This window comes from Heloderma suspectum, chromosome 1, assembly GCF_057233095.1.
Source record: "Heloderma suspectum isolate Gila_16-S chromosome 1, 16-S_ref, whole genome shotgun sequence".
NCBI classification, from domain to species: Eukaryota; Metazoa; Chordata; class Lepidosauria; order Squamata; family Helodermatidae; genus Heloderma; species Heloderma suspectum.
The window spans coordinates 138698054-138710983 of record NC_139458.1 but is presented as its reverse complement, the minus strand read 5'-3'; the positions used below and the strand labels follow the sequence as shown (position 1 = coordinate 138710983).

Here is a 12930-nt window from a genome sequence, read left to right as displayed (position 1 = left end):
GGTGTGGGGACCCCCCTTACACAATTATGTAGTGTTGCTTGACTTTGGCTCATGGGCACATTGTTATGGTTTAGTCTCCCACACAAGCCTGAACACCCTTTGGAGCAGCACATTTGAATCGAGGTGACTTTTCTATATGGCACAATTGCAAATTATGCCAAATCCCCTATCCAATTCACTTTTAATTCAGTTTCCCAAAGAATAAATCCTCCTCTATTTCCCCAACCAAAACATTTAACTAGACAGACTGCATGACCGGCATGAAATCATAGTTAGAGATGGGCCAAACAGACTCCATCCATGTCACAAACAGAAATAGCAAGTCACATGCATCAGTGTCCACTAGGGGGCAATAACCAGCCCAATGCTGACAGAAGGATATTCCACACCACATGCTTTCCTAGTGGCAGGAGTGATACTACAAGACCTGTGTAAACTAGTGAAGCGCTCACTGGGAACGGTTCTGTATCAGGCACCTCTTCAGCCTCACACCTTATTGATAAGGTCACAGCTCCCTTTCCTATACTATTCACAAAGGAATCCAGGCACAGGAATCACCCTATGCCTGTAGTGCCGAATTATGTGAACTGACCTCTGGCTGATGGCAGAAACTTTAGGCTCCTTAATTGTGGCTGCCCATAGGGATTCAAACAGCCAGGCAACAGCATGGCCATCATGAACCTAGAGGATAATCACCTATGTAGGATGCCAGAAGCCCAACCTACACAGTTTTGCACTGTGGATACAAGACCATCTACCAGTGCAGCCTCTGTATATTCATGCAGTTCAACCAACTATAGCTTTGCCCTGAAGAAGATGAGTCCCTCCTCTGGCAAACTAGGCTTATGCTGGCAGAACTGCATCTGCCCTAAAAGGAGGAAAGGTTGATGAAGCTATACCACAAGCCCAAATCCAGCAGCCCTATTTCAGCAAAAGCCTGGAGGAGATCAGGTTTTCTGACTTAGCTGCTGAAATGTTCTGACTGGAAAGACAGTTCTGATTAGAGAGCTGGGATCAGCCAGCTGTAGCACAGAGACTAACTCAATATACATTGCATTTACACACTAGCAAAAAGGTCAAAGGGCCAAAGTCTCCTCAACCCCTAAGGAAAAACTTTGCAAAAGCAACATTTTACAATAAAGCACAGCACAATCCGCCTGAAGCTGCTGAATGCAGCCTGAACAAGAATGCACTGAGGCACATGGAGGATAGAATTTAGCGTATATGGAGACTGGCAGTGAAAAGTCTCAACAGCCACTCTTGCAACTCCTTCCAAGCCCATGACTATGAGTTCTTCAACTTCCAGGAGGCCTAAATATCCTCCTCTCCAAGATAGCAATTCAGAGGTTTTATTGCTTGACATATAGCAGTGAGAGGCAGTTTTCCATGAAATTTCTGGCCAAAGCACTAAATTCCACAAACTTTTCTTGCAGCTGCAGAATCAAAAAGGCCAAGTCTGTAGTGTATGCAGCACTCTTAGCAAGCAATGGTGAGTCCCTATGCATGGATATCAGGGATCAGATGCCTGTTGAGGAAGCTAGACTCAAGCCCCACATCCAAAAAACACTTGCCTGAATGTTTGTTTTATTTCAAGGTTTCTTCTTTTTCAACTTCAGAACTTGCAGCCAATTGGGTGAGGATGTTTCTGACCTGGGGAGTCAGGAAATGGTTAAAAAGCAGTAAGGTGGCACTGCAGTATACAGAAGGGAAAGAGAGTTACCTGCGTTCCGGAGGTGAATGTGAACACAGAACCATGTGTGTATTCATCCGAAGTCTCTTGTTCCACGTACGTGCATGTATGCCCCCACCCCTGTACCGCAAATTCCCTTCAGAAAAGAAGGGACTTTTCAAACACTGACCCAGGCAGCAAATAAGTGGTTCTAATATGAACATTCAGCATACTAACCACACAGATATACCATCATATGCAATTTTCCAAACGATCCATGACCACCACCAAGGAGAGAGAGTGCAGGGAGCAGGATCTCAGGGTGTTGCATTGCTAGCCCCATCCACTCTGGGTCTGATGACTCCCCTGGGTGGTTGGCAGGGGAACAACAGAGAAGATAGCCCAGCAGCCCATGGGGAACCCACAAGTCACCACACATTAAGGAACAAGGATGGCCCCAAAATAAATTATTTATTCTTTTATTGATTTCAGTTATTTCTATCCCGCCTTTGCTCACTGAAGCATACTAAGGCAGCTTACAATAAAACCACAGCTACAGTAATGAGATAGAAAACATAAATGCAAACCAGTAAGACAGTTGAATGCAACAATTAAAACATCGTGAAAGGCCAGATTAAGTGAATGCTCACTGGAATAAAACAGTTTTCACCACCCACTGAAAGGCAAACAATGAAGAGCCAAAATGCCATCCCCTAGGCCAGGGGTGGAGAACCCATGGCCCTCCAGATGTTGTTGGACTCCAACTCCCATCAGACCCACCCAGTGTGGCCAGTGGTAGGGGATGATGAGAGTTGAGTCCAAGAACATCCGGAGGGCCACACACTCCCCAGCCCCTGCCCTAGGCAGGATGTTCTGTAATCTGGGCACCCAAACTAAGAAGGGGCTTTTTCTCTCGTGTGTGCTCTTGCTGCACCTCTGACAGCAAGGGAATATGGAGGGGGACCTCTGTAGAACAGAGTTCTGGGGCAAGTTCATATAGGAGGAAGTAATTGGAAACATTAGAGTACATCCAGTTCCAGCACTTTCATAATAATGCAATTTTGGGATGCCCAAAGCGGGAGGAGGCAACTGCAAATTTTAGGTACATTGAAAAAGAAAAGTTTCCATGAGACTATTGTAAACACACCACTGAGTGCCACTTGTCCCTCTAATACAGGGGTGGGAAATCCTTTTCCTATGAAAGGCTGTTGATCCACAGGGAAAAGTCAATTGGGGATGCACCTGATGGTGTGCAGAGCCAAAAGTTGGCTGACTTTGCAGCATTTCAGGACTGCATAGCTCTCTCTCCCTGTGCTACCCTGCATGGTGGTAGGCCAAGGGCCACAGGTTCCTCACCCCAGCTACAATAGGCTGAATGTCGACCACTCAGGGATTGCATGTCGATTGGCATGCCAGAGTCCCAATCAATATAAGCATTAAAAAGACAAAAAAATCCCACAAACTAGGAATAGTTGTGCACTGCTTAGAGGGACAAATGGAGTTCAGACAACCAAGACTGAACAACAGGAGGTCTCCAGTGCTCTTAGGATTAGACAAGTGGGACTTGCAACAAAGCACACCACACCACTCTCCCCATTTTCTGTTTTCCCCCCAACTATCAGTCAGCAACCCATGCCCACTGAGCACACTCAGTCCACAGTGGACTGTTCAGGGGGGATTTCCCTGCTGAACGATTTTTTCTAAAGGTTTTTGGTATTTCTGCAGAACTTGGAGTTCTGCAGAAGCATGGTGATACCTACCTCTTCCACATGGGTTGTGCTGTTTTGGTTACATAAGCCACAGCACTCAGAGAATTGGGATTGCTATTAGAATAAATCCTTTTTATCAAGTTTTCCTGTGTATTGTTGCTGGGTGCTGCCTTTCTTTTGCTACAGTTGCTAGAGAGAGTTATGCCACACCCTTTTTCTGTACCAAGCATGGTAACAGCACAGACATGCCACCACATGCTGTTGTCCAACCTCTCCTCCAACACCACCACCACACACCTACCCTGAAGATTTCTCTGGCTTGGGTGGCAGCACCAGAGGCTTCCCACTGATGTTGGCAATCTTGCATGATTTAGAGCGCTGTATGTTGGCCTCTTTGGCCTCACTTTGTGGATCTCCTTCCTCAGCAGAGCGGTTTCGCCCTCTCAGCTTGGCCTAGGGTCAAGGATAACAGAATGACATAAGAACATAAGAGCAGCCATGCTGGATGTATATCTAGTCCAGAATTCTGTTCACACACTAGCCAATCAGATGCCTACGGGAAGCGCACAAGTAGGACATAACTACAATAGCACTCTCCCGCTCATGTTCCCCAGCAACTGGTATACAGAAGCATACTACTTCCAATCCTGGAGGTCGCATATAGCCTTCATGACTAGTAGCCATTGATAGCTTATCCTCCATGAATTCTTCTAATCCCCTTTTAAAAACCATCCCAATTTGTGGCTATCGCTACATCTTGTGGTAAAGAATTCTGTAGTTTAACTATACATCATGTGAAGTACTTCCTTTAATCTGTCCTGAATCTCCCACCAAACAGCTTCATGAGATGACCCCACATTCTACTATTATAAGAGAGGGAGAAGCAGGCAATAAGCAAAATGTATAGTTTGCTGTAGCCCTCTTGTACTCCCTCTCCCTGATCTTCATTGGCAACCTTCTGTATTCCCTCACACCTGCCATCTGCAATCTCTTTGCCATCAGGGTCAGATAAGACACTAATCCTGCCCTTTCTCTAATCAGTACTTTGATTTCAGCTTGGAAATTTGACTCTGAACATTCCAATAACCAACCTTGATCCCTCCCTGCAACATGTTTATTCTCATTGCATCATTTTTTATCCCACTCCCCCCACTGATACTACCTTTAATGCTGAGGTGCTGAGACCTGGGAAGAGGGGCACCTTTACCCCCTTGGACAATGGAGAATTTCGCGACTTCCTGTTCTTCAGCTCCTCATGGGCTTCCTCATCCGAGGCTGCAGAAGCGATTCGAGGCTCTAAAGAGAGAGAAGTGGCAATATAGCAACGCAGGAGAACCCATGCTAATGCCATGGGACACCCCCTCAATTCATGCAACAAAAGAGGGAGAAAACAAAGCCACAACCTAAAGCACAGTGCCTAGAATACAGTAATGAAAGGTAACCTGGGGAAATCCTGACAAAAATCTTTGTCAGAGTCAGCCATGCTGTCTACGTCTGGCCTATCTGTTGAAGCCTGTAACTAATCCTAAGGATGTTCAACTGAAAGAGCTGCAAATTGCTTCATGTTTATCCTTGGGGCCTCCCCTTCATCTCTGCCAAATTTTGTCAAATTTGACAAAATCAAAATCTCTGTTTCCCCTCTGTCAAATTTTAGATTGTAAGCTCCTCAGGGCGGGGACCTGTCCTCTTGTACTCTAGAAAACATCATGGATGCTGAGTGCGAAAGAAAGAAAGAAAGAAAGAAAGAAAGAAAGAAAGAAAGAAAGAAAGAAAGACAGACAGACAGACAGACAGACAGACAGACAATTAATAATAATTTTCATTTTCTGCGAGGGTCTGTCCCCAAAAAATGTCTATCTGGGACTTGGAACTGCATGTATGCTGCTCAGAGATTCTTGTGAAGAAAAGTAGGTATATATCTAACAAGCTAACAAACAAAACAACCTCACAGGAACATGCCACACACAAATGACGTAATCAAGTAGGATACACAGAGACAACACATCCCGAGCAACACCAATGACAGGTGTCAATAATACGCCACCAAGAAGGTCACATGCAAACCGCATGCCAAGCCCAGCTTGCACCACTCCATCTTACCTGTGGAATCTTTGAACATCCAGCTGTCCCTGTCACTCTCTGAAAGAGCGCCTGCAGACCGTGTGGCTGGTGCCCGATGACCCCGTTTGCGGCCCAAATTAGCACGGTCACGGTACACTGTGTTGTCGAGAACCTCTGTATCCTGAATGCATGCAGAAGAGGAGAAAGAAGAGGTCAGGGCAAGACTTTCCTGTTCAAGCAGGCCTTTGGACTTTAAGTTGATCTGCTGGGTTGGGCGTTGTTTTTATTCTGTAATTTTTGTGTGTTCCATCTGTGTTTTTAAAGTATTATTGTTTTTAACCAAGTTTTTCTCTATTTGATTTTTAAAGTTCCTATAATTGTTGGCTGCCTTTAATGCCATTTTCTTGGTGGAAAGGCAGGGTACAAACCAAATAAATAAATTTCTCCCCTCATAAATTCACAGCAACACCGCACAGCTACAAAACTGCTGATGTCCCCATATAACCTTCTCAGTTTTAGCTCCTTCAGGGAACAGAACAGAAGTCAAAGACTATTCCATATACATTCCAGAGAGAGGGTCATTCCAAAGTATCCATGCCCAGTGAACGCCCACATAACCTGTCCTAATAAGGGAGTTGCTCCAGCCCCTTCGTTGTTTTGGTTGCCCTTTTCTGCACTTTTTCCAACTCTACAATATCCCCTTTTAGGTGCAGCAACCAGAACTATACACAGTATTTCAAGTGTGGTCACACAATAGATTTGTATGAGAGCAGGATGATATTGGCAGTGCCTGGTTGGAAGCCACATTGATTTTTTTTCAGCAGGGCTTGTCCTTCTGTATGTGCCTGTAATTTCATGGATCCCTTTTTAAAAACTGGCATTACACTGGCCTTTCTCCAGTCCTCTGATCTTAGGGACAGGTTACATACTTTTGTTAGAAGATCAGCAATTTCCAATCTGGGTTCTTTTAAGAACTTTAAGATGGATACCATCTGAGCCCAGTGATTGGTTAGCTTTCAATTTGTCAGTAAGGTCAAGAAATTCATCTCTTGTCACCATTTGCCTCACTTACCAAACTCCCTTCCTGAAAACATCAATTCAGGTTCAGGTATTTGTCTTCTGCAGTGAAGACAGATTAAAACAATTCATTCAGCTTCTCTGCAATCTCCTTATCCTCCTTTATTACTCCTTTAACTTTATTGTCATCCAATGCTCCAACTGCCTCCCTGGCTGCTTTCCTGCTTATGATATATTTAAAGAATTCTTTATTGTTGGCCTTCATGTTATTAGCGATATGCTCAAAATGCTTTTTTGCATCTCTTACTGTCTGCTTGCAGTTCCTTTGCGCAAGACTGTATTCCTTTTTGTTCTCCTCATTTGGGCACAACTTCCATTTTTTGAAGAAAGCATTCTTTTCTCTAATAGCTTCCCTGACACTGCTTGATAACCATGCTGGTGACCTCTTGGACTTGGTGCTACCCTTTCTGGCCTCTGGTATACATTCTAACTGAGCTTCTATTGTTTTGGTTTTGCGTAATCTCCAAGCATCTTATAGAGATGTAAGCCTCTTGACTCCTTCTTTCAACTTCCTTTTTACCAGTCCCTGCATTTTAGAGAAGTTTCCTCTTTTGAAGTTAAATGTGACTGTGTAGGACGCTCTTGGCAAATTTCCACTTAAATATAAATTAAATTTGATAAACCTATGGTTGCTATTTCCAATTGGTTTGACAACACTCACATCTGGCACTAGGTCCTGGGCTACACCACTTAGGATTAAGTTCAGGGTCGTCTCTCCTCTGGTTGGTTCCATAACCAAGTATTCTCAGGTATAGTCATTTAGGGCATCAAGAAATTTCACCTCTTTGTCATGACTGGAACATGCATTTATCCAGTCAATATGGTGGTAATTGAAATCACCCATTAGTACAACACTTCATTTGGATGCCTCTCTGATTTTATTTCCTATCTCAAGATCACCCTGAGTGTTCTGGTCCAGGGAACAATAGCATGTCCCCAATACTAAATTACTTTTGGAACTTGGTATCATCACCCACAGTGCTTCTGAGTTTCTGCTTGACACAATGCCCTTTTTAAAGTACAGAGCAACACCACCTCCAGTACACCCTTCCCTGTCCTTCCTGTAGAGTTTGTATCCAGAAATGACAGTATCCCATTAGTTCTCTCCATTCCATCAGGTTTCTATTATGCTCACTATATCTAGGTTCTCCTTTAAAATCAGACACTCCCAACTCTCGTGTTGATGTATGACTCTTGTATGAAGCTTAACTAGAGCACTCTTCTTCTTTAGTGCTGTCAAATTCCCAGGATTTTCTGTGTAGGCAAATGTCATGGAACAGGACTCTAAGCAATAAGCATATGCAGACACACAAGGAAAATGCACAGCTATGTTGCAGCAGTGCATGCTATGCATGTGAATTACAGTCACACACCACTGCACAGATTGACCCCAGTCCCCTGCAAAAATTCCCATGGACACTCATCTGTGTGACAGGGCTTATTATCAATAGTCTGGACATGTTAGCTCTTCCCACATAGTACAGAACTGTATGAGTAGAACTCCAAGTAGATTAGTACGTGTGGTCTGGCTGAAAACCTCCCCAATATTTTCAATTTCAATCTTCATTTTGTCCTTTGAGAGTTGTAAAATATCTGGTTGAAATTATGCTAGAAAGATTTATCTTCTCCCTTCCCAATTCTCCAACGTAGATATAGGCTGTATCAGCAACAAGATATGGGCTGTTCTTCAGAACAATCCTGAGCCAACTTGCTAAGCCCACAACATCATCTGCACTAAACGGCCAAAATTCAGCAGCACTGGCGACAAAAAGGCAAGGCAAGGCACAGCTCTGTAGATGGCAAAGGCATTTTATCAAGCAAGTCTGAAATACAGCCCACTGTTTAAAAGAGATAGCAATGCATTTAAACGCAATATAAAAGCCCTTTAAATCTCAGCATTGCTTTGCAGGTATAAATCCATATCTAGGTGAAAGAGGCAGAAGTATCTCAGGCAGACATCTCAGAAACATCCTAGGTAGCACTTACTTCCAAGAAGAAGTTTTCCTGCATCTGTGCTCCAGCCACCTCTGAAGCATGACCCTCCTGGGATACAGGTCGTGCCACCTGGCTTCCATTTTGCTCTGGATGACTCAGCACTCTTGCTTCCACAGGTGGTTGACCCCTATTTCCAATGTCCAACTGGCTGTCTCCACTCTCCACATCAGACAAAACATTTTCATCCTCCTCCACTGGAGGAGATGCCCTAGCCTGCTCATCAGGCATGCTGCTCAGTATCTTCTCTGCTTCCAACTGGCAGCTGTGGAAGGAGGCAGGTCTCTTCTGTTGGGCCACCTCTTTGGCAGCACTATTGGAAACCATCTCTTCCAACAAGTGGGTAGGACTGGACAGTCGCTGATTATGGAATTTTCTGCTGGGGTTTGAGATAAAGAAAATCTGTTTGAGGTTCTCCTTATTCTCATCCACAAGGTTCTCACCATTCTATTACTGTTTCCCTTCCCCCACCCCAGTGTATCCCTATATCAGCTATTCTCCTTCCCAAATCTTTTTTCGCAGCATGTAAGAGTAATGAAAGTGTGTGAGAAGAACAGATGTAGAATGGGGACAACGGTCACAGACTCTAGAATGCAGCACTGAAACAAGAGGCAGAATTCAGTAACTCCTATGCACAAAAGATACTGCCACACATAATTTGGTTTGATTATGCAGTACCCAATCTCTGTCGCTGTAGTTTGATTTTTTTTTGTCTAGATTCTTATATCACAGACGGGAAAAGGAAGGGCAAAGGAAAGCCATGCAAAGAACTCTCTGCTGGGAAGCAACCAAAAGGGATAGGGATGGTCTTAAAATAAGACAGTGATCAGGTACACACACACTCAGGAGTCCCCAGCAGAGAGCCAATGTGGTGTAGTGATAGAAAGTTGAGCTCAGACAAAGGAGCCCCATGTTCATATCTCTACTTAGCTAAAGCTCACTGGGTGATCTTGGGCCAGTCAGGACCTCTCCAAGTAATCTACCTTACAAGGCTGTTACATAGATGTTACCTTATTTCATCCTTGCATGTCCTGTGCAGTCATAGTACCAGATTCTGTGTCAGAAGTAATATTCTGCAACTGTGGAAGATATCTATGTCGTGTGGCTATGGCACACACTGTGAGGGGATGCTTAAAATGTGTAGGGAGGGCCAAAGACAAGGAGCCCAGGCTTATCCACTGCTTGACTGCTAGCTGATGCCACTGCTTAATGCAAAGCCCTCTTTGCCGCAGCACTCCTCCAACTGCAGGTGTGATGCACAGTATAAAGCTCAAAGGATAACCCAGGGCCACTTCACATATTATGGACAAGTTCCCATTTATCACACACAGGTCTCTGAAATCAACTTTGAACCTCCAGATGTTGCATCACTACAATTCCCATCATCCCTCTGCATTGGCTATGCTGGCTAGGAGTGATGACAGCTGTAGGCCAAAACATCTGGAGAGTCACGTTGCCCAGTCATGGTGTAGAAGGAAGATATGCCTGAAAGCATACCAACATGCACACAAACCCCAAAGCTTTTCTTCTGCATTATGAGTAAAGTGGCCCTGAAGTAGCTCAGGCTTCTTTAAATAAAGGTCAGTTCCACCCTCGACCCAACTTTTGAGGCCCTTAGATGAACAGACAGGATGATGGTGATTTCTTTTTTTTATTAATATAATACTTTTATACCGCTTAATGTATTAAAATCCCTAATCAGTAAAGGAAACAAGGTAAATTTAGACGACAGCAGCTGAACTGCCATTGTGAGAAACCAAATACCATCATCAACAAAAAACACTGATCCCATTGACAGTGGCGATGATGTTAGTCATCTGCTTTAGTGGAATATTATGCCCATAAAGTTTGGAAAACAACTATCCTGAGGAAACCTTTTCTTATCAAGAGGAGAGAAGGAATAGGGTTGCCACTTTTAGATCCATGTTTTCCTTGGAGATCAACCTCAAAAAAAAAAAATCCTGGAGAGGATACTTTAGGCAGGGTGGTTGCTCCCCCATCCCAAAGTTTCACCACTGAAAGTCACTTCCTCCTAAAGTTGCTTTTCCCTAATACAAGTGATTGTTAAGGTTGTGTTACATGCATTGACATGCAACATATAGCTAGGCCAAATTTTTTTTTTTAAAGTTAGACAAATTCGTAGAGGATCAGTCTATCAACAGTTAGCCATGACAGTTAAATGAAACCTCCAAGTCAAAGGCAAAGTATACCTCTCAGTACTAGATGCTACAGACAGACAGCTGCTGTCCTCATGCCCTGCTCATAAGCTGCCCAGAGGCATCATATCAGCCCAGTGCTCAAAGTCTGGAAAGGGGGCAGAATGATGCAGGGGTGCCCTTAATTCAATCTACAAGTCTCACTACCACCATGTTTTAGCTGAATCAGAAGGTACAACTTCTGAATAAAATCAGGTCTCCCTGGGAGGAATCAGCATCTTTAAAGTTAACTGAATGTGGCCTTCATTATAGGACCGCGGTGGCTTAGTGGTTAAGACGCTGAACTGCAGACCGGAAGGTTGGCAGGACAGCAGTTCGAGACCCGAGTGCTGCGTGACGGAGTGAGCTCCCGTCTTCAGTCCCAGCTTCTGCCAACCTAGCAGTTCGAAAGCAAGAAATTGCAAGTAGATAAATAGGTACCGCTTCGGCGGGAAAGGTAACAGCGTTCCATGCACCTGGGTGTTCAGTCATGCCAGCCACATGACCACGGAAGCGTCTTCGGACAGCGCTGGCTCTTCAGCTTAGAAATGGAGATGAGCACCACACCCTAGAGTCGGATACGACTGGTTGGGTACACCTTTACCTTTTACCTTTTTTAGCCTTGATTATGTCATGCCCTCTGTCCTCCTTGCCATCTCCCGACAGCAGCCAACCCAGTCTCTGTAACCATCTGTTTTTCTAAGGTTACAAGGACAGTACGATGACAATTTCAGTCATTTGAAATCAAAATTGATCCAATTTTTCCTCTAATTTCCAAGTATACACGGAGGACAGGATGTGAAGGCTTCAAGCATTTGCCCACATTTCATAACTAGCTGAAGTGCAGCATATGTAAGCTCTCACACTCTCTCTCATTTCCTCCTGCTTTTCACAATGACATCCCAGGTTTGAGAGCAGTCTGGTAGAAAGAGTTCAAAATCTGGAAGCCTTATTCCAAGTAGTGAAGTGAGTTCCTTGAATACTACAGTGAGGGAGAAGCAGGTTATAACACACAGGAAGTGATGTGAACATGAGTAGGGTATTAGCTATATAAACACAAAATGTTTCCCAGTTCAGGAGGAAGGCTGGGGTAAGGACAACAACAGGTGTGTTTGCAGCCTACTATTCTTACTCTGTTTTGCATTTCAATTAACCTGGTTGGCTCTCAAAAAAAAGGTACTTCCTTGGTGAAAGCAGTACAGAACGTATGGCTCCAGGACTAAGGGCCTCTGAGCAAGGTGTTTTAGCCCACACTGGCAACAGGCTGGTAGGGCCTGTTCCACTTTTCCTTACCCACCCAAGTCAGGGGAACTGTTCTTCCCTCTACAAGAGTGTACCACTGCCACATCAGCACAATCCTTAATCCACAAGTACCTGGAGAGCAGCTGGGAAATTGGATAATGTATTGCCACAAGAGAGATGAATAGCACACTCTCCAGGGAGGAGCCGGCTGCAATGCTACTCTGCATCCTGGCAAATGGCCCATTCTCCTGTCAGAGTGCTCCGAGGATCATGTGCATGCTTAATCCCCACAGTCCAGGAGATGCACAGAGAAGGCACATTAGGGACCATGTCAGGTTAAGGCTTCTTGAGCACTTCTATTAGCCATGGACCCCAGCAAGTGCCCCACTTTACTCAGTGCTGGTGTCAGTGTTGCAATGTTAAGGTTTTATATCTCTTACTGCAAACTCTGGGAGAACTGGTGCTCACTATAGCCATGAAATGATGGGAGAGGCTCGAGTAGGAGGCAAGGAAATGTGCCAGCAAAGCAAAACTGATCATCAAGAAGCTGTCAAGGCTGCAAGAAGATCTAAGGTAAGAAAACCTCAAAAGCCAACAGTAAAATAAGTCAAATATATACACTAAAGAGGGATCTTCGAATGTGCTGCTCAGTTGAATGGATTCTGAAGGACCTATATGCTCCAGGTGGCATCATTAACTTTGAGGAAGGCTTTAGGCATTTGTCAGTGGAATAAAAAGGAAAATGGGGAAGACAGACACTATCACCACAGATTGCTCATATTTCTCCATTTTCCATAGAGTTTGAATATTGAATCTCAAAGCAAAAGCAATGCTAGCTAAAAAAAAATACTAGTCAGCAAAGAAAAAGGCTGAAGTGAAAAGATCCATAGACATCAGAGTAGGAGAAGATACTGGGGGAAGAGAGAAGTCTACAGAATACAATAGAGGAAAGAGAATTATAGATACTGTCATTTATCCTGCATTC

The 12930-nt window shown here is 44.2% G+C and overlaps 1 protein-coding gene across 3 annotated transcripts in view; it reads right to left on the bottom strand.

Moving 5' to 3' along the window:
- Positions 1-1571: 1571 nt before the first annotated feature.
- CNOT12 (CCR4-NOT transcription complex subunit 12) overlaps positions 1572-12930 on the bottom strand; it is a 30206-nt gene continuing 18847 nt past the window's right edge. For 2 of the 3 annotated variants that reach the window (XM_084803631.1, XM_084803639.1), the window contains exons 7-11: positions 8503-8887; positions 5479-5620; positions 4541-4674; positions 3680-3831; positions 1572-1650 (exon numbers count right to left, since the gene is read on the bottom strand). In XM_084803631.1, the coding sequence (XP_084659757.1) occupies positions 1590-1650; positions 3680-3831; positions 4541-4674; positions 5479-5620; positions 8503-8887 (874 nt within the window). In that variant the 3' untranslated portion in view covers positions 1572-1589. The remainder of the gene's footprint in view (positions 1651-3679; positions 3832-4540; positions 4675-5478; positions 5621-8502; positions 8888-12930) is intronic. The other variant, XM_084803647.1, reaches the window with a different exon arrangement.